Source organism: Aquarana catesbeiana, linkage group LG01 (genome assembly GCF_042186555.1).
Source record: "Aquarana catesbeiana isolate 2022-GZ linkage group LG01, ASM4218655v1, whole genome shotgun sequence".
In the NCBI taxonomy this organism is placed as follows: Eukaryota; Metazoa; Chordata; class Amphibia; order Anura; family Ranidae; genus Aquarana; species Aquarana catesbeiana.
Genome location: NC_133324.1, coordinates 882,768,583 through 882,792,936, shown reverse-complemented (window position 1 = coordinate 882,792,936; position 24,354 = coordinate 882,768,583). Strand labels below are relative to the sequence as shown.

Sequence of the window (24,354 nt, the reverse complement as noted above, 5' to 3'; positions counted from 1 at the left end):
AGAATCTTATTTCTCACCATCTTGGAGTCCTTCAGGTGTTTTTTAGCAAACTCCATGAGGGCTTTCATGTGTCTTGCACTGAGGAGAGGCTTCTGTCGGGCCAACTTTCTCCCATCTCTCGACTGCATCTCTGGAGCTCAGCCACAGTGATTTTTGGGTTCTTCTTAGAGTACCTCTCTCAACTAGGCTCTTCTCCCCCGATAGCTCAGTTTGGCCAGCTCTAGGAAGGGATCTGGTCGTCCCAAACGTATTCCATTTAAGGATTATGGAGGCCACTGTGCTTTTAGGAACCTTAAGTGCAGCAGAAATTTTTTGTAACCTTGGCCAGATCGGTGCCTTGCCACAATTCTGTCTCTGAGCTCTTCAGGCAGTTCCTTTGACCTCACGATTCTCATTTGCTCTGACATGCACTGTGAGTTGTAATGTCTTATATAGACAGGTGTGTGGCTTTCCTAATCAAGTCCAATCAGTATAATTAAACACAGCTGGACTCAAATGAAGGTGTAAAGCCATCTCAAGAATGATCAGAAGAAATGAACAGCACCTGAGTTAAATATATGAGTGTCACAGCAAATGGTCTGAATACTTAGGACCATGTGATATTTCAGTTTTTCTTTTTTAATAAATCTGCAAAAATGTCAACAATTCTGTGTTTTTCTGTCAATATAGGGTGCTGTGTGTGCATTAATGAGGAAAAAAATGAACTTAAATGATTTTAGCAAATGGCTGAAATATAACAAAGAGTGAAAAATGTAAGAGGGCCTGAATATATAATTTTTTTTAATTCACAAGATTCACACATTTCACTTAGGCTTCACACATTTTACCAAGTGAACCCAGTAAAAAAATTTGTGACAGTTGTACAAATCTTGTGTGAAAAGATATATAAATATAGACCCCCCAAGTGTTACTAAAGATGAAAAGTGCTAATTCAATCCTTTTTAATTTATTCTGTAATATGTTCTATTTTTATAAAATGTTTCTGGTACAACACATGAAAATGTTATTTTAAAATTAAACTAAGGATTTTTTTTTTTTTAAATTGGGCATGTGTTTTCATTTACACCAAAGCTGGCCATACACAAGTACATTTTCGAAAGAACATTCAAACAGAAATTCCTTCATAAATTCCCAGTACATTCGTTTACTCGAATGTCAATTGAAAGTACTTCAAAATATTTTTGCTTTTAACATTCAATTTTGTAATAAATGGATTTTCCCAAAGAAAACCTACATGCACTATTAGAAATGTATTCGTTTGAGAAGAATTTTCCATCCTATGCTTTCAAATTTTCTCATTGCTGCAGTCAAAAACAACCCCACAAATGATTAGAAAATATTCTTAAAGGGGAACTACTGTAAATTCCATCAGGTGGGGGTGGGCTCTTGCTAAACGAACAAGAAAATTGAACATGGAAGTTCTTTGGAAAAGAGATTTTGCAAAAAAAAAAAACTAACTCCCAGCAAATTTCTATTGCGGGACTTTAATTTTACCATTTCACATAGCTACACAAATTACCAAAACTCATTGTGGAGAAATGTTTTCCAAACAATGCAAACAATTGTTTCAGATCACTAAAATATTTATTGATAACCTTTTTCTTAAGTAAGATGTAGGTTTTTGCTAAAACTATAAACTACCGTAACCCACAGACTACACCTTTCAATACTGGTCTATAAAACATGGGTCTCACCACCAGAAGTGAACTGATATATTTTGTGTAGTACAGACATGTAATATCTCTTCTGCAATAAAATACACCTACCTGCCTGTTCATGACCCTACATTGTTTGAATGTAGATGGAGCTGGGCATGTGCAATGGCATTTACATTTCTGGCACTGTGCAGGAATGAATGTCTCCTGCACATGCATGGGAGTGACTTCATCCCGCACCGACCAATCAAGACAGCTAAAGAAGAAGCAGCTGTGAAGGTGCAATGAAGGACCTTGTGGGCGTTGGACTGTTGGAGAATAAGTGAATATTTCTGACTTTATTTCTGCTTTAAAGTCAGACCTTGTTAAAACAGTCAGCAAAATTCATATAGAGTGCCGCTGACACTTTTAATAATTCCACCGCACCCCCTGTGCAATGTTGTTTGCAACAAGTTAATACACACACTGGAAACTTGTATATGAATTTATCGCTACTCTGACAGGGCTATCACAATCATCCCAATTTTACACCATCCTACATAGTCAGAGCCGTCCTACCCATGAGGCCAATAATGGATGAATTGTGGAGGCACGGTGGAGGGATGTCACTGAGGTCAGCATATTGATTACAGGACACTCTATTCACAGTGCATGTTCAGCCTTGTGTATTTTCAGGCCCCTGGCTGCGCAGTGTCGTTGGTTGTTACAGTGCAGGCAGCCCCCTGCATCCTAGCAACCATTGACACTGTACAGCCCAGGCTGCCAGCATCCTAGCAACCAATGATGCTATGTCTCCCTGTCACCAGCATCCTGGCAACCACCAAAGTAGGTGGGTCCAGCACAGCCCTGAACATAGTTACTCCAAAAAGGTATATGTCTTATTTAACTCCACTCCTTGATTACAATGATTACTACTTGATTACTCTTGCAGTATTTCATTTTGAATTTTGTTGCGGGCATAACACCACAATATAAAGTGCCGTAATTAAGAACTTAATTAATTTGTCACATATGTTGTAACTCCCTATGAAATAGTTGCAAATGTTGCATACATTTTTTTGGATAATACATTTGAAGTACTTTCTTGGAACTAAAAGTTAAAATATGGGTGCAGGTTATCTTCATGCAACAGTGTGCTTGCTCTATTTTGTTAAAAATAACGAATACAGGTTGAGTATTTACCTAAATTCACACTCAGCGCTAACGCTGTTTTGGCATAGTCCAGTGCTTCTTCATATTCCTTAATGCTCATCAATAAGCCGGTTAGTTTATTACAGAGCTCAAGTTCAGCTTTCTCATTCACCGTCTTCACAGCAAGTGGAAGGGCGTGATCCTGAAGAAATAGTTAAAAACACATATAGCACAAAGCAAAATAAATTTCTAAAAACACAGGCCTTTCATGCAAAATGTAAACTCAGACTTATCATATCTTAAAAAACAATGCTGTTAAAATGTTGCCATTTTCAGGTCTTATGAGATCACTAGGTATTGGGCAGCAAATATGCCAGGACTGTTGTGTTTTAGCGCAGAGGTTCCTGGTGCAGGATGAAGGTGAGTATTTTGCTAAATTAGTGTGTTGTGAAAATTTTATTATGTGTGTTTTATGGATTGTTATCATCTGTCTCCCTGTGTCTGATTTAACCTCTTGGAGCGCTCTGGCAGAGCACACTTTGGTTGAATCGGGACCAGCAGTAAAACCATCAGTATGGAAAACCTTCTCATGGGTTTGGAGACGTGTCCTCTGTGCGTGTGGGTGTTTGCAGGTTTGTAAGTATCAAGCGCAATGCGCTGGGCTTCTTGCCTTCAAATGTCTATGCACATTAGAGAAGCGAAGTCCGCAGAACGAGAGAAACATATTATTACATCTCTGTGTGGCTACGCTATGCCTTTTGGATACATATCTGCTTTAATAAAAGGACATTTATAGCTGCCTTGTTAATATACTCGTACTGTATATTGACAACACCAGTAGCAATGTCCCCACAGATCTTCTCAAGCCTGTAAGAACAAGTAAAATAATCTTACTAGATACTGGTTACTCTGAGCAGTATTGAGTGGGCTCCATGCTGACTAAGATGGTGGATGTAGCTGGGCAGAGAGCAGTGCACATGCCTCAAGCGGATGAGACATGTGCACTTCTCCCTCCCACTCCTGTGGATGCCCTCTCCGTTAGTGTCATTTCCTGTATAGTGTCATTTCCTGTGATGTCATCTCCGGTGTTATCATTTTGTATGGAGGAAGTGATTGGTTGTTGGGGCCAGGACTTCCTGTTTGTCACTTCCTTTTGTTGTCCATGAATAAAGACAAGAGCCTCTGCCCAGGAGAGGCAGATGAAGGAGCGATGGAGCTAAGATGGCGATTATGTCTGTTTACTGGGGAAATGCGGGAGACATGGGTTATTTAAAGATGCATTATACTGAAAGGGTGCGTATTAGCGCAGGTGAGATTGATTATGTATAGCGAAATCTCCACGTCAAGTGTTAGCTTGTTTGGGTTTGGGGTGATAGTTAAAAGTTAAGTAAATGCTTTAGGCATGGGGTAGCGTGGAACATTGCAACACTTCAGATCAGGGCTCTCAAACTGGTGGCCCTCCAGCTGTTGCAGAACTACAATTTCCATGATGCATTGTAAGGCTGACAGTTACAAGCATGACTCCCATAGGCAGAGGCGTGATGGGACTTGTGATTCCACAACAGCTTGAGGGCCAACAGTTTGAGACCCCAGATAGTACCAGTGCTTTCACTTCTCAAGCACTACAGTGATACTAAATCTGGCCATACACTACTAGATTTTTGTACAAGCATTAGTATAAACATTCTAAGTTTATTTGATGACTTGACAAATGTTGTTCGAAAATATTTCAGAATTTTGTTTGTTTTTAAAAAAAATTGATTTTGGAATGAATGGATTTTCCCAAATAAAAACTGCATGCTACTCGGAATTTGTTTTTTTGAGAAAAATGTTCTATCCTGGTCCATCAAAATTTATTGTCACTACAGTTGAAAAGGAACGTCAATTTGCCCCACTAACTAGTAGAATAATTAAAAATTTTTTGTTATTTTTCTGAACAAAATTTTTTTTACACATCCTAGCACAAATCCTCTATCACTTAAAATTCCCCTCTGAGCACAAATCCCCCCCCCCCCCCACACACACTCCAAATCCACCCTCCCAGCACAAATTCTCCTTCTCCAATTCCCCATCCTAGCACAAATCCCCCTCCCCCAATTTGCCCTCCTAGCACAAATCCCTCCCCCCTCTACCATATCACCTTTTCTAGCACAAATCCCCCCTCCTAGTACAAATCCTCTTCCCCCTCCCAATACTAATCCCCCCCAAATGACCACTCTTAGCACACCTCTCCAAATCCCCCCTCCTATCACAAATCCCCTACCCCCAATCTCTTCATGGTGCCCCCCTACCTCAGTGCCCAGGGCAACTTCCCCTTCTGCCCACCCTTGTTCCAGCCTCGCATGCACAGTATATTAATCTTAGCAATAGGCTGCAGAACACTTCTGTTTTTTTGATAAAGTTCAACATTCAATGCAGCATATATTCATTTTGTTTGCTCCCCATGAGCCCCCCCCCCCCCCCCTCCCCCGGCTTCACAGCAATGTCATTTGCACCCTAGATCATGCACTGGCAGCTTTGCATATACAAGCTTTAAAAAACATTTGCAAAAGTGTTTTGTGCAGAATAAAGTTTAATTCATACTCTACCCGGTAAAAGGTCACTGCCTTGTCTCTGTCACTGGTCCCATTGAAGAATATATCTCCACAAGCTTCATACAGAGCCATTCCTAGCTTTGGGTCTCCAGTACACAGAGCTACATTCTGAGCTACCTGGGAGGAAAACAGTATCACATTCAAAAAGATGTACACGGATAAAGAAGTCATAAACAGGTGCTCTTTATTTAATCATTTTGGTAGATTCTAATATGTACATGTTTACTCATGTTTCTTATACTCAAGAAGCCACAACCATACGTTAATGGGGCAGCACAAGACCCAACTATACTTAAAGTAGCATACAGCAATGAACTCCTCTGTAGGCTCTCAGACAATGAATTCATACAGTTACCTGCTGACACGGGGTCTTGCAGGACATAAAACTTGCCATTATTCCTTTACGTATTGTATATTTCAGGCCATGGTTCCTTAGATTCCTAGGGCTACATTCACTGGGACAGCTGCTGGCAAGATTAACTAGATTCTCACCAGTGGTTCTAAACTCAGCCTGCACACACTCTGTGCAACCTGCAACAGTCAGCAGAGGTTGTCCGACTTGTACTCTTTGCAAATGACTGGCACGGCCACTTCTTATTGTAGCTGCTCATCTGAGTGGTAACATGTGAATAAACATGTGAATATCGACCCTGGACGCAACCAGTATGTGTTCAAGGTCAGCTTTCTGTGGAGTGCTGGCCACAACTAATCTGCCAGTTTGTTGTGGCCATAGCATAGAGCAGTGGTCTCCAAACTGCAGCCCTTTGTTTGCTTCTATCTGGCCCTCGGGGCACTATTCCTCCCACTGACACCAGTAATGGAGCACTATTTATTCCACTGACACCAATGATGGGGCACTATTCCTTCCCTTGACACCAACAATGGGGCAATATTCTTCCCACCGACGCCAATGATGGGGCATTGTTTAATCCCACTGATGCCAGAGCATTTTCATCCTACACTGGCCACTGATGGACTGTAAACTGGCCCTTTGTTTAGAGAGTTTGGAGATCCCTAGCATAGAGTGTTGTTGCGTCCAGAAGAGGAGTTTAGCCAGCTCTGAAAGCAACAAACTGTCCTCACGCATGTTGTTGTGTGAATGTAGCCTAACTGTAGCAGATAGCAAGAACAAGGGACTACAGCAAACATATTCCCTGGGAGATGTAAGAAGCCAATGGGTGTGTTAATCTTTCACCCTCCACGCATAACTGAAGCTACAGATTTGATTGGACTCTGCCTTTATTACATAGTTACATAGTTGGTAAGGTTGAATAAAGACAATAGTCCATCCAGTTCAACCTGCGTGGGTGTGTGTTCGTGTAGATAATCATTACCCATATCCCTGTATATTTTGTATAAGATGCACGTCCAAGCCCCGTTTAAAACTATCAACTCTGCTATAAGATACAGAGGGTGCCTAAATTCTGAATTGTAACAAAATTTTAATTTTTGGTGAGATACTCTCTAATGGTTAATTTCTTCTAAAGGGATGCAGATACTGCAGCTTTCTCATCAAAACACTGAGTGCACCAGCTGATTATAATGAACCAGTCCCTCCCATTCAGAATTACCCTGCACAGGAAACGGTCAAACAGCGAGCTATTCTTTCCAAGCAGATACAGGTAGGAATCTGCAATAAAGTTTGTTAAAATCCTTTTGTTAAAATTGATCACCCTGAGGGGATTTTTTCCTCAACTAAAGTGGAGCTTCTCTTTTTACTCACCTCTAAATGCCTTTTGCTAGGGGTCCCTCGTAGTCTGCCTCCTTCAGCGCCTAGGCTCTTGACGTCACTTCCCTTGGCGCAGGAAGGGAGATCAGCTCTGCCCCCTCCCTCTTGTCAATCATCTGGAACATGTCACAGCCTTGGCTCTTTACAGATGATGATGGAAAGTTAGTATTTTCACTCGCTGCAGCTATAAGATTCGTTTCCTCAATATACCGCCCAAAAAAGAAAAAAACGAACAGCTCTTCATATAACAGCCACAAGAAGACTACTTCTTATGGCTGCATGTGCAGTGGGTGCCCGGGCTGTGACAGTTACAATGTGCCCGGGCACCCACAGTTACAATGCCGGCGCTGCTGAGCGGAGGGGGAGACGAGCGGGGCTTCATTCCCGCACATCGCTGGACCCTGGGACAGGTAATTGTGCGATTATTAAAAGTCAGCAGCTGTGGTATTTGTTTTTTTTTTTTAAGCGGAACTCTGCTTTAAGGCGATCCACACTGGATAATTTTTCAGAGGGCAACACAAGTGTAAATAAGGGCCTTATTGGAAAAAAATATAAAATATTGATAAATGTACTGTATATCAAAATATGAATTGAAATAGACACTTTGCAGCTCCTTTTTAAAGGATTAAGAAATTAAGACATGTGCCAATATTTGCACATAGCCCCCACCCCATTTGTTAAATCAGTGCAAGTTTGTGTACCTGAATATACAGATCCACCAGCTCATTCTGACCCAGAATATAATAAATCTTCCCAGCCATTAACCATGCATAGGCTTCCTTCTCTTTGGCTTGAAGGTCAATAAAAATACCCAGACACCTTTTGGTGTATTCCAGGGCCGACCTGCAGGCTCTAAAACAAGCAACATGTCTGAATTTAGTATTGGAATATAGCATAAAACAACCTTACAGTAGAGCTAATTCTAACTGGACAACATTTAGGGTATTAAAGCACCCTGTGTCATAAATAATTGCCATCTGTCATAAACAATTAACACATTTTGTTTTCCATAAAGTCCATGTCTGAGCTGCCTGTACTTTCCACCAGGGGTTCATCTGACAGAGTGAAAACACAGGATAATAACTGGTAGACAGTTGTCACCCCATGATATCAAGTACCTGAACAAGAACCTTAATGGCAGGATCTTCTGTTATTTTTTTCAATGAAATATGTCTATTTAAAAAAAGTTTAAAATGATATTAACATATTGTGATTGGGTTAAGATCTGCTTTAACAACGCTGGTCATATTACTTTTAATATTACAGGGGTCTCCAAACTACGGCTTTATCTGGCCTGCAGCTAAGGTCAATGGCATATCCTCAGACTCATATGCACAGGTGTGTATTGGGGAACTCTGATACTGACCCTGGTGTAGGTGGAGCTCTGAAGTGATGGGGAGGCTTCTGATGTGAAAAGGGGTGACTCTGATTTGAAGAGGGCCTCTGATGTGATTTTGAGGCTTCTGATTTGAAAGGAGGGACTTCTGATGTGATGGCGAGGCTTCTGATTTGAAGGGGGGCGACTTTTAGTGTGATGGTGAGGCTTCTAATATGAAAGAGGGGGACTTCTGGTGTGATGGGGAGGCTTCTGATTTGAAGGGGGGAGGGGACTTCTGATGTGATGGCGAGGCTTCTGATTTGAAGGGGGGCGACTTTTAGTGTGATGGTGAGGCTTCTAATATGAAAGAGGGGGACTTCTGGTGTGATGGGGAGGCTTCTGATTTGAAGGGGAGAGGGGACTTCTGAAGTGATGGCTTCTGATTTGAAGGGGGTGACTTCTAGTATGGTGGTGAGGTTTCTGATTCCAAAGGGGGGGGGACTTCTGATTTGATGGGGGAAGCTTCTGGTGTAGGTGGAGCTCTGCAGTGATGAGGAGGCTTCTGATGTGAAAAGGGGTGACTCTGATGTGAAGGGGGCCTCTGATGTGATGGGGAGGCCTCTGATTTGAAAGGAGGGGACTTCTGATGTGATGGAGAGGCTTTTGATTTGAAGGGGAGACTTCTAGTGTGATGGGGAGGCTTCTAATGTGAAAGGGGGGGACTTCTGATTTGATGGCTTCTGATTTGAAGGGGGTGACTTCTAGCGTGATGGTGAGGCTTCTGATTTCATAGTGGGGGGGACTTCTGATGCGATGAGCAGGATTCTGATTTGAAAGGGGGGACTTCTGATGTGATGGGGAGGCTTCAGATTTGAAGGGGAGACTTCTAGTGTGATGGGGAGGCTTCTAATGTGAAAGGGGGGGACTTCTGATTTGATGGCTTCTGATTTGAAGGGGGTGACTTCTAGCGTGATGGTGAGGCTTCTGATTTCATAGTGGGGGGGACTTCTGATGCGATGAGCAGGATTCTGATTTGAAAGGGGGGACTTCTGATGTGATGGGGAGGCTTCAGATTTCATAGTGGGTGGACTTCTGACGCGATGGGGAGGACTCTGATGTGAAAGGGGGGGGGATTCTGATGTGATGGGGAGGCTTCTGATTTGAAGGTGGTGACTTCTGATATGATGAGGTGGCTTCTGATGTGAAAGGGGGGGGACTTCTGATGTGATGGGGAGGCTTCTGATTTGAAGGTGGTGACTTCTGATATGATGAGGTGGCTTCTGATGTGAAAGGGGGGGGGACTTCTGATGTGATGGGGAGGCTTCTGATCTGAAGGGGGTGACTTCTGGTGTGATTGTGAGGCTTCCGATTTGAAAGCACCTGACAGCCATCATTCAGCCTGTGTTCACACTTGTGCGAACACAGACATTGCATGTGATTTGCATCCGCACTGCGGTGCCAATCGCATTCAATGTCTGTGCAATGCGAGTTCAGCCATACAATTGTGATCTGTGAACCGATCTTAGGGTGTCATTAACATTGTATTGACACCCGCAGCAGTTCGCAGAGAGCAGCGTGAACTGCCTGTGGGAGAGATGTGATGCAGAAGCCGGCATTGTAATCGCGCTAATTCCCGCATCGCTACAGTGTGAACCTAGGCTTAATCAGGAGACGTGTTGTTTTTTTGTGTCATAACAGTGATCAGAACAGTTCTAGAAGGTGCTTTGAAATGGTCAGATCCAATCATTCAGTGGCCAGCTTAAATGGATATCTCATTGTCACTGGTACTATGATACGGTTTAAAAGGTTCTAAAGAAAATAAAAATACATTTTTGAAACCTATTCCCAGACCATATATGATATCATAACAATAAAAAGCACACTTTTCAATTCTGATCTCACCTTTCAGTACCTAGAGATAAGTACAGTTTACTGATGGTTTCAATTACTTGGCCTTCCAATACTTTGTCTGCCATTTTCCTGGCTAAGGACAATTGGTATTCATTGTAAATAATGCACTGAGCCTCATTAACCATAAATGCGCTGTAGAACTGACACAGAAGTTGGACGGCATGGAGCTGACCTGTCCAAAAGGAAACAGAAAAAATGACACTTGTTCTCAGTTTATGATATATTTTGAACAATGGAATGATTGTTATCAAATACATTTGGGGATTTACCATATCTATCTAACATAAATCTGCCCATGTCTCAGTGATCTAGATAGTCTGCAGCTACAAATTTGTAAGAGGTCATGTACTCAGGGGCAGGGTACTCAGAGTTTCATATCTTTTAGGAAACATGCTGCAATCAGCATCAGTGAATAATGGTGTTCCCATATACAGACTGCATCCAAAGCCGGGACAAGGCCATCCAGCGCCCAGGGTTAGGGTCAGGACGCCCACATTCCTGCAATAAACCATTTGGGCCTGCCCACCCCTTGTCCCTGCCCTGACTGCATCCCTTTTGTTAGCACCACTGATGATGTTTTTATCCTTGTGAAGTTTTAAGCCAGGACTATTATAGATGCAAATATGCTATCAATGGTCATTTTGTAGCAGGCAATAAGCAAAATGGTATAAAAACTCATCACCAATTGTGAAGGTTATCTATCATTAAAAAGCATAGATTTGCTCTCTTATAGGGAACATCTAGAAACATGAAAGGGGTTGTAAACCCTTGTTTTTTTAATAAAAAACATATCATACTTACCTCCACTGTGCAGTTCGTTTTGCACAGTGTGGCCCCGATCCTCGACTTCTGGGGTCCCCCGGCAGCGCTGGTAGCTCCTCCCCGCATCGAGTGCCCATGTTGGAGAAGTCCATTCACACAGAATGCGGGACTCGGCCCCGGCGCCCGCGTCATTGGATTTGATTGACAGCAGCGGAAGCCAATGGCTGTGCTGCTATCTATCTATCCAATCAAGAGCCGAGACAACGGGCAGAGAGGTAAAGCATGTCTCCACCGAGGGAACGAATGGGCTCAGGTGAGTAAAATGGGGGGGCTGGGGGGGGGGGGTCAGTGTTAGAAGTTTTTTCACCTTAATGCATAGGATGCATTAAGGTGAAAAAACACAAGGGTTTACAACCCCTTTAATTATACCTAAACAGTACCCTTAAAAATGTACCTTTTGTGTTGAATTCCCCCAACACAATAGCAGTACAATTCTTAGCATGTGAGTGTGCCTAGACACTCCTGTTCTGTTGCTTCAAATCTGTATATCTGCAGGCATGATGATATTTGTCGTTTCACCACAAGCTGGAGTACCAAAGTTGTCTACCACTGCTGTATAGCAAGCTGTACCCAAGGTGCAATGATGGGTAAAGATCTGCTGCATAGAGACCACAGGCAATACTGGGGACTATTTTTTTGCCTCCTTTTTGCCTTATGTTCCACAGCACAGGTCTTTTTTAACCCACCAACATTTTGAAGGGAATGTGTGGATGTTCTGTGCATATTTTATTTGTACACTAATATTTCATATTTGTATTTCCAGCTAGAAGGTGGAGCTCTCGGCTCACGTGTTTACTAGGCTATCCTTGGCTTCATTACTGCAAAAAACCTTGGTTTTTAGAGCTCAAGCACGCATTTAAACATGCATATTGAATGAACCATAACAATGGTGACAATGGTCATCAGGGCAAACAGAGAGGGTGACCATTCCCAGTGGGAACACATACAACAACAAAAACTGTATGCAAAGCTAAAGCAGTATGAGCTATAGATATGGCTTAAAGCCCAAAATGTTATAAAACCCATGTTCATAAAGTTGTTAAACCATAAAAAAAGCAGCTTATGCTTTTTTTTTTATACTCATCTAGCTCCTGCAGACTTACTGCTTTGTGATCCAGAGCCACTCCTATTTCAGGTTGAATAAAGCCAAGCAGGGGCGTTGCTAGGTCTGCAAAAGATCTGGGGCTAGAGCCCATAGCAGTGGTCACCAACCTTTTTGCAGGCCCGGAGGGGGGGCACGCCGGTGGTAAGCAATTTTTTCGTGGGCAAAGGCTGGTGTTTCAATCATCATGGCACCATGGTTGATATGGTGTCAGGGTGTTCGAAGCGCATTGTTTCTGTTGTTACATTCTAATATATAATGAAATGGTTCAGCTCACCATAATGCAGAATCAGTGGGAGCCCTGGGCGTGTCACTTGCCACATCTCCAGCCACCAGATGCATTATGTCACTTGCCACCGTCGCATGTCACCAGATGCAGCTTTTTAACTTGCCACCGTCACCTACCACTAGATGTGGATTGTCACTTGCCATGTCGCCTGGCACCAGATGTGGATTGTCACTTGCCACATTACCTGCCACCATTTGCAGATTGTCCCGTCACCTGCCACGCCACCATTTGTAGATTGTCACTTGCCACATCACCTCCCACCATTTGCAGATTATCACTTGCCATGTCACCATTTGCAGATTGTCACTTGCCACCATTTGCAGATTGTCACTTGCCACATCACTTGCCACCATTTGAAGATTGTCACTTGCCATGTCACCTGCCACCATTTGCAGATTGTCACTTGCCACGTCACCTACCACCATTTGCAGATTGTCACTTGCCACCATTTGCAGATTGTCACTTGCCACGTCACCTCCCACCATTTGCAGATTGTCACTTGCCACGTCACATGCCACCATTTGCAGATTGTCACTTGCCACGTCACCTTCCACCATTTGCAGGAGAGCGGAGATGTGGGGTGGGCAGTGAGAGATGATGTAATCTCTCTGCTCCCCACTGCACCTCCGACATTGAAGAGGCACGTGCTGTGAGGGCAGAAGAGCGCTGATGTGTGGAGGGCAGTGAGAGATGATGTCATCTCTCTGCTTTCCACCGCACATCGCTCCCAGATTGAAGTGCCCCGGCTATGAGGGCGGAAGAGTGGTGGAGCGGATGGAGAGAGATGATGTCATCTCTGCTTGTCCGCCCGCTCGTCTCTCTCCTCCACCTCTAATACAGCCCGCCCGCCGCAGCCACGACCGTGACCCTGCGGCAAGAGACTCAGGGCTATGGGCTCCAGGTTCAGGGCTCCGCCTCGATAGCCACCCCCTGGCGACGCCTATGAAGCCAAGTTTCATTCAACCCATTTTCTGTGAGCCCAGGGTATCATGGACACCCTTCCTGTTGGTGGGTCATCAAGCTGCCTTAAGTGTACAAGAAATTGCCGCTGGGAATAGCCAGAAGTTATGTGGCAGCTGACAGGTCCCAGATCTAAACCTGTGACTTCTGCTGTGTCTGTTAGAGAGTAATAGGTGTCCTGGGAGTTGCACATCAAGTCAAAGCCTGCTGTGTGATAGTGAATAACAGTCTCAGCCTGGACCCCAGCCAGGCCACGCCCCCAACATGTTTCACTCCGCCCACCAGAGCTTACTTATGGAGATGGGTTTCTGCTGTGTCTGCTGAGCCACCTGAGATGCTGGACTGCATCCTGTCTGATCCACTGGACAATACTGCCTTGCATCTTGTTTATGCTGAACCTTAAACTCCTTGCTCCTCCCTTGAACTTCCAATTTAAGCCATGCCTTTGCACTTCCTGTTTGCCAGATTATTGTGCATCTCCTGCCAATATCTTGCCACTTGCCATATCTCCACAACCACTCATTACCAACTTTTGGCTTGTTACATGACTACGCTTCTGCTTAATCCCAACCTGCAACCACTTGTTACCAAATAAAAAAAGTACAAATATATACAATACCGCGCTACGCCCTAAAATAAAACACAGCAGCTAACACAGCAAACAGACAATTGCAATAATGGTAATAAAGGTAAAAGTGCAGCACTTAAACTTCAAGTGAACAAAAACCATTGGATGAATCTCACAATGATCAATATAAACAATGTGGAACTATAATTGAATAGATACACAGTGATTTTGCATGAAAAAGAATCAAAGAGAAAAAAATAAATAAATATAAAGTCCATGAGTGAAATGAAAAACCAAAAACGTGGTGAAACCAAATGACCTTTGAAGAGACATACTCCAAGTGTTCATAACATCATTTTGACATCAAAATAGTGGATAGATGATGAGACAATAAGTGGAGGTGAGTAATCCGCCACCGATAGGATGAAGGCATACCAGATGGTTTGAACTCAAAAGGACGTACGTCCTATGAGTCAAACAAGCTTGTGTTGGCGAACGCAAAAGTCAGAAACATCAGATCTAGAGACCAAATGAGCCAGGTCTTCAAGCGATCATTAGGGTAGTAATCTCCATGGAAAGTATTTTCATAAAGAAAAATGGATAGATTCACCCATATGTTCACATGTATAGTTAAAGAGAGGAGAACAAAAAGGGTCACATAGCGTGATTCTGTATAAAAAGTATAAAATTTAATGAAGTTAAAAAACCTCAAATTTTAGAAGAACAAACAGCGCTTTTGGTAATGTGTATGGCGGCAGTGGAGCCTGTCCCAACGCGTTTCATCTACATAGACATCATCTGGGGTACCTGTCCATTGTAGCCATTGTGATTATATATGAAGATTGGCCCCAATAAAAAAAAAACATACCCGTGGTGTGTCATCAAACTCAGAAGTGCAAATCGACAGTCACTCCCTATAGAGCAAAATGGCGAATTGGCATGCGTAACATGCCTCGCGATGAAAAATTAATTGCTTCCCACGTAAACCAAAGAGAGCGTGTGTGTGAAGATGTGTGCTAAACGCCTCGCTCTGGGGGAAGTAGATGGAATAACTAGATGGGCAAAAAGTGCTCTGGTCTTTGGGCAGCCAAATGGTCCGGGGCTTAAGTGGTTAAGAAAGCTGCTAGTAGGCTTCAGCTCTTCTTAAAGTTTGTTGAAGCCTGCTAGCAGCTTGCTTAAAGTGACAAGGATCTGTGTTCAACATTTACAAATTGGAGTTGAATGGTACTTTACCCCCTTCCTGACCCGAGCACTTTTTGCGATTCGGCATTGCGTCGCTTTAACTGACAATTGTGCAGTTGTGCGACATTGCTCCCAAACAAAATTGAAGTCCTTTTTTTCCCACAAATAGAGCTTTCTTTTGGTAATATTTGATCACCTCTGCGTTTTGTATTTTTTGCGCTATAAACAAAAAAAGAGTGACAATTTTGAAAAAAACGCATTATTTTTTACTTTTTGCCATAATAAATATCCCCAAAAAATATATAAAAAAACTATTTTGTTCCTCAGTTTAGGCAGATATGTATTCTTCTACATATTTTTGGTAAAAAAAAAAACGGAATAAGCGTATATTGATTGGTTTGCGCAAAAGTTATAGCGTCTACAAAATAGTTTTATGGCATTTTTATTATTAATTTATTTTTTACTAGTAATGGCAGCGATCTGCGATTTTTATCAAGACATTATGGCGGACACATCGGACAATTTTGACACATTTTTGGGACCATTGGCATTAATACAACGATCAATGCTATAAAAATTGATTACTGTAAAAATGTCACTGGCAGTGAAGGGGTTAACACTAGGGAGCGATCAAGGGGTTAATGTGTTCCCTTGTGTGTGTTCTAACTGAAGGGGGGAGGGGACAGTGCAGGGGAGATGACAGATCGCTGTTCATACTCTGTATGAATAGACGATCTGTCTGTTCTCCCCTCAGAGAACCGGAAACTGTGTGTTTACACACACAGATCCCGGTTCTCTGTGTGTCAGCGATGATCGTGGGAGCCCAGCGGTGATTGTGACCGTCGGGCACGCGCATTGGCTGGGGGGGCGCCCCCTAGTGGCCACAGAGCGAAGCGATGTTACATAACGTCGTTCCGCCCAGCCGTGCCATTCTGCCGCAGTACAACTGCGGCGACTGGTCGGCAAATGGTTAAACGCTTCAACAAAGCTTGCTGAATGCTCTTCAAATGTTTTGTCAATGCTTGTTCACACTGCTATTATACCAGCTGAGGCCCATGTAGGCAGGTGCAGTCTACTTTCTGCACTGCAGGTGGCGCTCTTTCACAGTGGCACTGCTGAAGCCGAAGCTCGTAAAGCCCAGGAAGTCAGAAAGAACACAGTTCCTCTATGGTTTTCTGGATCACTGGGGAAGCATTCAAATGGATACTGCTGCCCCATGTGACTGGCAGCCATCTTGGGTCAGGCAGAGTCTATTTAAGGCCCTGCCTGCCAAGTTAGTCACGCATTTTGCAAGTTGGTAGAGTAGGGACAGGTTCCCCGGCCTGGTAGGGATAACACTAGTGGCAGGAAAAGGTTCCTGACAAAGAGGGAAAGCATAGGGCTCACAACTCTCTGGACACCTGCCTGTTATTATTACAGTATATCATTATTATGTAGGATTTATATAGCACCAACAGTTTGCCCAGCACTTTGCAAAATGAATGTGCCTATTGGGCACAAGATGGCTAGGCCACATTCTTCCCATCTCTACAGATGCTGACAGTTTGTCTGCACTTTGTTTTCTATGCACTGTTGGAACTGTGAGTGTTCCCAGGTTGGGCTACCTTCCCACTGGATTATTTGTGAACTGTTTCTGCATTATTTCAATACAAGTTCCTTCATTGCACTGGGACTGAGTGTGTTATTCCACCACACCGTGCTGCACCCCACTTACACCCATGTGAAACAGGCCTTAAAGGAATTGTTCAATCATGCTCTGGGCTGGGTTTCCATCATGGAAGCCTGCAAGCACACAATTGCTCTGCAAATCAGAACCCTTCTGCAGGAAGCTACTGTTACACAAAACATTTTCATATTTTACTTATAATAAACTGGTTTAAAATACAATGCTGTGAAAAAGTATTTGCCCCATTTCTGATTTTTTTTGCATACTTGTCACACTTAAATGACTCAGATCATCAAACAAATGTTATTATTACACAAAGATAATCCGAGTAAATACAAAATGCAGTTTTTAAATGATGGTTTCATTTATTAAGGCAAAAAAGCTGTCTAAACCTGCCTGGCTTTATGTGAAAAAGTAATTGTTCCCTAAACCTAATAACTTGGCGGAAACAACTGCAATCAAGCGTTTGCGATAACTGGCAATGAGTCTTTCACATTGCTGTGGAGCAATTTTTACCCACCCATTTTGCAGAATTGTTTTAATTCAGCCACATTGGAGGGTTTTCCAGCATGAACAGCCTGTGTAAGGTCATGATACAGCATCTCAATTGGATTTAAGTCCGGGCTTTGACTAGGCCACTCCAAAACCTAAATTTTGCTTTGTTTGAACCATTTGGAGGTGGACTTGCTGTTGTGTTTCGGATCATTGTCCTGCATAACCCAAGTGCACTTGAGCTTGAGGTCACAAACTGATGACCAGACATTCTCCTTTAGGATTTTCTGGTAGAGCTCAGAATTCATGGTTCCATCAATTATGGTAAGTTATCCAGGTCCTGAAGCTGCAAAGCAGCCCAAGACCATCACGCTACCACCATCATGTCTGACTGTTGGTATGATGTTGTTATGAAATTCGTTTTATGCCAGATGTAACGGGACGCACACCTTCCAAAAAGTAACATTTTTGTCTCATCAGTCCACAGAATATTTGCCTAAAAGTCTTGGGGATAATCAAGATGTTATTTGGTAAATGTGAGATTAGCCTTTGTAATCTTTTTGGTCAGCAGTGGCTTTGGCCTTGGAACTCTCCCATGGATGCCATTTTTGCCCAGGCTCTTTCTTATTGTTGAATCATGAACACTGATTCATGAACACTGAGGCAAGTGAGGCCTGCAGTTCTTTAGATGTTGTGCTGGGTTCTTTTATGACCTCCTGGATGAGTCGTCGTCAAGCTCATGGAGTAATTTGTAGTTTTTGTAGGCTGGCCACTCCTGCGAAGGTTCACCACTGTTCCAAGTTGTCTCCATTTGTGGATAATGGCTCTCCGCATGGTTCACTGAAGTTCCAAAGCCTTAGAAATGGCTTTGCAACCCTTCCTAGACCGATACATGTACATTACTTGTTTCTAATCTGTTCTTGATTTTTTTTTTAGAGTGTGGCATGATGTGTGGCTTTTTGTGATCTGTTAGCATGCTTCACTTTGTCAGACAGCTTCTATTTATGTGATTTCTTGATTCAACAAGTCTGGCAGTAATCAGGCCTGAGTGTGGCAACTCGGCTTTCCAAAAAATTGTGGTTAATCACAGTTCATTCATGATTCAGCATGGAAGGGGGCAATTACTTTTTCACATAGGGCTAGGCAGGTTTGAACAGATTTTTTCCCTTAATAAATGAAATAATAATTTAAAAACTGCATCTTGGATTTACTCGGGTTATCTTTGTGTAATATTAAAATACGTTTTATGTGAGAAATATGCAAAAAAATAAAAAAAACAGGAAGGGGGCAAATACTTTTTCACAGCACTGTAGATGTATACAAATTTAGATTACTTTATATCTGCTGGGAAAATGAGCCATGCCTAATGGTAAATCCAGTCCTAATCATGACCCTTTTTTGTCATCACTGCAGTCTACAGAAAGCAAAACATAAGGTAAGGGTCGGCATTGCCATCCAGAGGCCAGATCATATTCCTCCTGCTTTGGTACGGAAATGGGATATGCATAATATACACTTATGAAGGTTGAATGTACCTTCTGTCTCCAGGACTGGGGCAATATTTCATAGGTTCACGGTTCACCTATTTACTGTTTTATTTCATTTGCTCTTTAAAATTTCCAAAACTGTATATTTTGTTTCATTTTCATTTTTTGAAGGAAGTTGTGGTTTTAATTACTCATTGCATTCTAATACTATTCTGCCCTGCTCAAACAAACCCACTGTAAATGCCAAGTATGTGAGTCTTATTCTTCCTACTCTGTAATGTAATTGCATATACTGTAGAGCCCACAAACAGTAAGACCCATTTTTCTCTCAATTAACTGGTTTCCAACTAGTAGTTGACTGGTTTAAAGAAAACTTGTTTTGAGAGATTAGCCCACCCAATACCTTCTCTGTAGCTCTGTATCTGAACAAAATTACATGTTATAATTACAGTATGTATAAAGAGTGGCCCTATAGGGCCCATATACACATATACATGATTGTGTATATTGTGTATATGTGTGATTGTAAAGGGACAAGTCAGAGAAGATTGGCTCTTCTGACCCTGGCATCGCCCTGCCCGTTGTGACCTGCTTGCTTTGACCTACCTTCTGCTGTGCCTGACTGCGTGATCCTGTATTTACCTGAAGGACCAGCTGCCCTCATCATCTGGTTTCCATCTGCAGTAGTCCCACCACTACAGCACTACTTGTCTCCACCACAGCTGGCAATCCCTTGCTTCTTTGGGCTCATTGGAGTGGAGCACTTAACCACAAGGATATCTCTCTCGTCATTTTGGCCTCAAGACCAGGTACGTGAGAGTGGTCCATGCACCAATAAAAGTATATAACACTTTCTCCCTAAAGCACCACATCATGTGTTTTTTGATGTGTGTGCTGTGATGCGTCAAGAGTGTGTTGTTTACTGTAAGGATTTGTGCTGGAGGGCCAGTAGCATTAAATGTAAGCTTCCCCAAAACAGATGAACAAATGTGTCCAATAGCCTTGACTTGCATTAACTTGCACAAACATAGGTGTGTAGCCAGAATCAAGATTTCAGAGATATTTGCTGATTAACAATTGATAACCTGCAATTTCAGTGGGTTCAATCATTAGATAGTGTTATAGGAAATGGCAACAAAATAATGTACTAGGAATTAATGTATGCAAAATAATTCATAACTGTGAGACATGAGTCTGCATACTTGGTGTATATCAGGAAAAAGGGTAATTTGGTGGTTAGACCATGCCGTCCAACTTAATAGTCTCTGCAGCAGAACATACCTTGTAAGTTCTTTGCTTCAATTGCTACAAGTAAAGCCCATTCATAATAAAGTCTTCCTGTTTCCTTCTGGTCTCCAACAATGTAATGGTAACCAAGGACCAGTAAAACATGAATAAAATCAGCTCTATTATTGACAAGTGGAATGCTGGAGTAAATTGATACCGATTTAACTAAGAAACATTCGGCCACAATCCTAGCTTTTAGATGTAAACATAATGTGCCAAGGTTCGCCAACACCACTGCTTGGTTTTGGAAGTTGTCTGCATCCTTTGAGATCTGTAGAGCTTTGCAGTAGTGATTAGCAGCATTTTTAATCATACCTCTCCGCTGTAGAGCAATAGCAATAAGATTGTGTATAATGCCCATCTGGTGTTGTGTACAATCTGAAAATGACACCATAAAGTTCAATATATCTAGAGCCTCATTACTGTGTCCATCAAGCATATACAACCAGGCGAGCCAGACCCAAATATCCACCATGTACTGCCTTTTAATATTGGAGTGCACTGCTTTCATAATGTAAGATCGAGCTTCCTTATATAGTCGATGAGCTGCACAAAGCTCAGCTATACCTAGAGAGATAAAAGTGCATAGCTCCTGTTCTTGTTTGGTGACCGCTGATGACAAGGCACATTTCAAGTGGTAGGCAATCTGAGTTGGAAATGTCTTATTTCCAGGTCTTTTCATCCCACACAGCTTAGAAGCATTTTTGATGATGAAATCAACCCTTCTTAATGAGTCCATCATGCTACAAGAGGTCTTAGAAGCCACTTTCACACAGCTCAGAGTCAAATGTGGCAGGCACTTGTGACTGTACATGTCAGCAAGTTGGAAATAGTATCTTGATGGCGAGCAGTCACTTGAGGCCGTTGTGTTCTGTAAAACTTGTAAACGCTCTATGTAGGGAAGAGCTTCATCATATCGCCTTAAACTGGTGAATGTTTTAGCCAAGAGCAAGCAAGCATTTCTTTCACATTTCTGGTCTTGGCTCAGTATCGCCTTTTTTAAGGCATATTTAAGAACCACAGGTTCCATGTCTGTATTACTAATATAGTTTTGTAGTCCAAGGATAAGGGATGAAGACTTGTCCATCATTTGAAAACTCTTCTCTTTGGATTTTTGTTTTAGGTATATAGCGTTTAAGTTCATGTGGATTGCAGTAAAGAGGAAAATGTCAGAAAAATCCCCATTTAGGACCCCCATTGCTTCCTCAAAGTAAACTCTTGCTTGTGAGAACTTGTGCTTTCTGGTGCAAAGCCTGCCAAGAAGAAAGCAAAGCCTTGCTAGAGCCCAGGTCATGTTGGCTTTCTTTGCTGATTCTCGTGCTACACTAAGATACCGAACCAGATCTTCCTCTTCTCCGTATTCATAAAACAGGCTTGTTAGAAACGTATATGAGACATCATAGAGTTTCCTGAAGCCTGGGAGATAGGTTCCACTATTTAGAAACTGAAGTAATGACTGCAGCCATTCATACTGCTCTTCACAAATACAGAAACGTGTGTCCTCACATATGTCACAGGTTGTCTGGACCTCAGCAGAATCAGTGTTCTTTTCTTCAATGTTAGCAAATTCATCTGGGTCAGTGTTGGACTTCCCAAAAAATTCCTCCAATGTCTCATTTAGGTTTTCACTGTCGTTGCTTGATGTCAGATGATGTTCTTCTGAAACTATAAAGAAGAAAATTGATATTAATACACTGATTTATATATCCAAATTAAATATTGGATGATTTTTTAATGGCCAACCAATATTCAAAGTTTGGTCTAAGAACTATTTTTGAAGAACAGAGCTGTGGGTAATATTCAAATAAAGCTTTCACCCACTTCAGAATGGTTTTGTCTATATTTCTGGAGATTCTGAAATAACATATGGCATACTGCTATACATTCTTATTTGTAAAGAGATATTTCTACAAAATGTTAGGATAGCTGGGGGGCCTATTCTGCTGAAGTCCGTTGGAGCTGACTAAGGGACTGTCTTTTGAGGATCTGGTCTAGGATCACAGGACTAAGTCTCTAGAAGATATTGGGTGGAGATATCCAATTATCTAAGGACATTAGTGAGTCTGGTGTGAGAGATCCCTGAGACTGTGTGCTGCTGCTATTCAAAAGGGGGCATTATCTATGATGTCCTGTTATAGCTCAACCCAATATTTGCTGCAAACAAGGACTGTGCTCATATTCTTAGAAGGAAGATTAAAGTCCTCAAGTGGCTGCTTAAAGTCGCTGGAATATCCCACAGTTACCATACTCCTACCCGAGTTCAAGTCCTGCAATAAAGCATCAAAAAAGCATACCTCTAGGGTGAATATCCACTTTAAATACAAATCTAGAAAATCCCCTGTACATCTAGAACAACTACCTATTCTCCATACACTGATGTAATATACTGCTGTGTTGCAGCAGCAGTGGTTGTACACAATATGGTGCCACATATAGTAGTCCTATTGTATCACATTTAGCAGATCCTTACCTTTATTTCTGTGAACTTTTATCTTCTCAAATTCATCTATGAATATTAGAAACAAACAAACAAGAATTTTATATTAATGGGAGTCACATCAGGCATAGCATAGCATGTGAAATCTCTTGGTAAAGCTTAGAAGGTAAGTGCATTACCAGCCCCTAACAACACCTCATTAAATTAGTCAATATACAGTAAACAGACTTCTGCAGGTGAATGCAAGTTGCTCACTATTCAGCTTGCCCAGGGCCAGGCAGCATCTACAGCATGTGGTGCCTAAAGCAGAATCCATGGTGCTGCACGTGATCAGCTATGACACCAGTCATTTTATGGCTTGACAGCAGTGCTGGTCAAGGTCATCCAGTGCCCAGGGCAAAGATGCAAAATTGCGCCCCCCCCCACCCCAATTTATGATGTGCAAGCTTGGGGGATCCTATGCCCAGCAGTCACTTGCTTGTCAAAATCACAGCCGCTATCACTACTCCTGTCAGCAGTGTAACAGAAGTAAGGCACCCCTACAGTAACCATTGTGCCCAGGGCATCCGCCCCTTCTGTTCACCCCTTGTTCCGGCCCTGCTTGACAGTTCAGTTGAGAGCTAACATAAGCACACTAGTAAATGTATCAGTTAATTCACGGCATGTCTTGAATGTAACTTATGGGAAACTTTTGAATTGGTGGATTTAGTTCTACCCAGGCATTAGGAATAATAGCCCCTTCTCTATTGCTGGGGCCAATGCATGTGGACTAGTCCACAGGGCTGCAGAAACATATGAATCACTCCCTTGGCAGATTTTGGGTGGCAGCAGCAGTTCTAGAAATGAAGATCTGTCATGGCTAAGGTTAAATGCTAGCAAGCTCATTTATCAAAAACACCAGCAGTCACAATGTAGACCAGTGATTCTCAACCAGGGTTCCAAAGGTTGCTAGGGGTTCCTTCAGTATTGGGCAATTCCTGCATCCCAGATAAGTTCCCACTGACACCATTGATCTTTTTAGCTATCTGTAAGGAGGTAATTCTTCCCAATGACCACAAGTGTAAGGACCATTCTTCCCACTGACCATCACACTATTGTATCATGAGTTGTAGATTTTTAATTTTTAGCAAAGGTTCCCCGAGACCAGAGAACTATTTCAAGGGTTCCTCTGTGTTGAAAAGGTTGAGAAAGGCTGATGTAGACATCAAGAAAGCCTTGATGAATTCTGCACATTGTGCTTTGCACCATGTGAGAAACGTGACAAGGCTTTCCTGATGTCTACTCCAGCTGACTGCTGATGTTTTGAATACATGAGCTTGCTGCCACTGAACCTCAGCCATGATAGATCTTAATTTCTGACATTTAAGGTGCCATTAATCCCACATCATTAAAAACTATCAATAAATGCTGTATTACATGCTGGTCATACTCACTCAGTCACTGTGGTATTTGTTTCTGTATTCTGTAAAAAAAAAAAACCTAGTGGATCCCTCTGTTCTCTGTCTCCTCTTCCTGTCAATGTCCCCACTGCAGTTGGGGATTTTGCAGAACAGTGTTGACAGCTAGTGCACATGCTCAGTTTTTAGTGAATTTCTATTCTGAGCATTTCCTCCCTATAACATCTGAGCAGTCCATGTGACTATAGAGACACACATGAGGGTGTATACACAGTGGTAAATGACAACCCACTCCCTCCCTGCTCCTCGATTACATATTGATTGATG

The 24,354-nt window shown here is 42.4% G+C and overlaps 1 protein-coding gene across 1 annotated transcript in view; it reads right to left on the bottom strand.

The window, feature by feature from the left end:
• SH3TC1 (SH3 domain and tetratricopeptide repeats 1) overlaps positions 1 to 24,354 on the bottom strand; it is a 98,535-nt gene that overhangs the window by 5,327 nt on the left and 68,854 nt on the right. Inside the window, exons 11-16 of the mRNA XM_073610754.1 lie at positions 22,664 to 22,699; positions 20,188 to 21,858; positions 10,330 to 10,510; positions 7,811 to 7,961; positions 5,375 to 5,497; positions 2,838 to 2,988 (exon numbers count right to left, since the gene is read on the bottom strand). Of these exons, the coding sequence (XP_073466855.1) occupies positions 2,838 to 2,988; positions 5,375 to 5,497; positions 7,811 to 7,961; positions 10,330 to 10,510; positions 20,188 to 21,858; positions 22,664 to 22,699 (2,313 nt within the window). The remainder of the gene's footprint in view (positions 1 to 2,837; positions 2,989 to 5,374; positions 5,498 to 7,810; positions 7,962 to 10,329; positions 10,511 to 20,187; positions 21,859 to 22,663; positions 22,700 to 24,354) is intronic.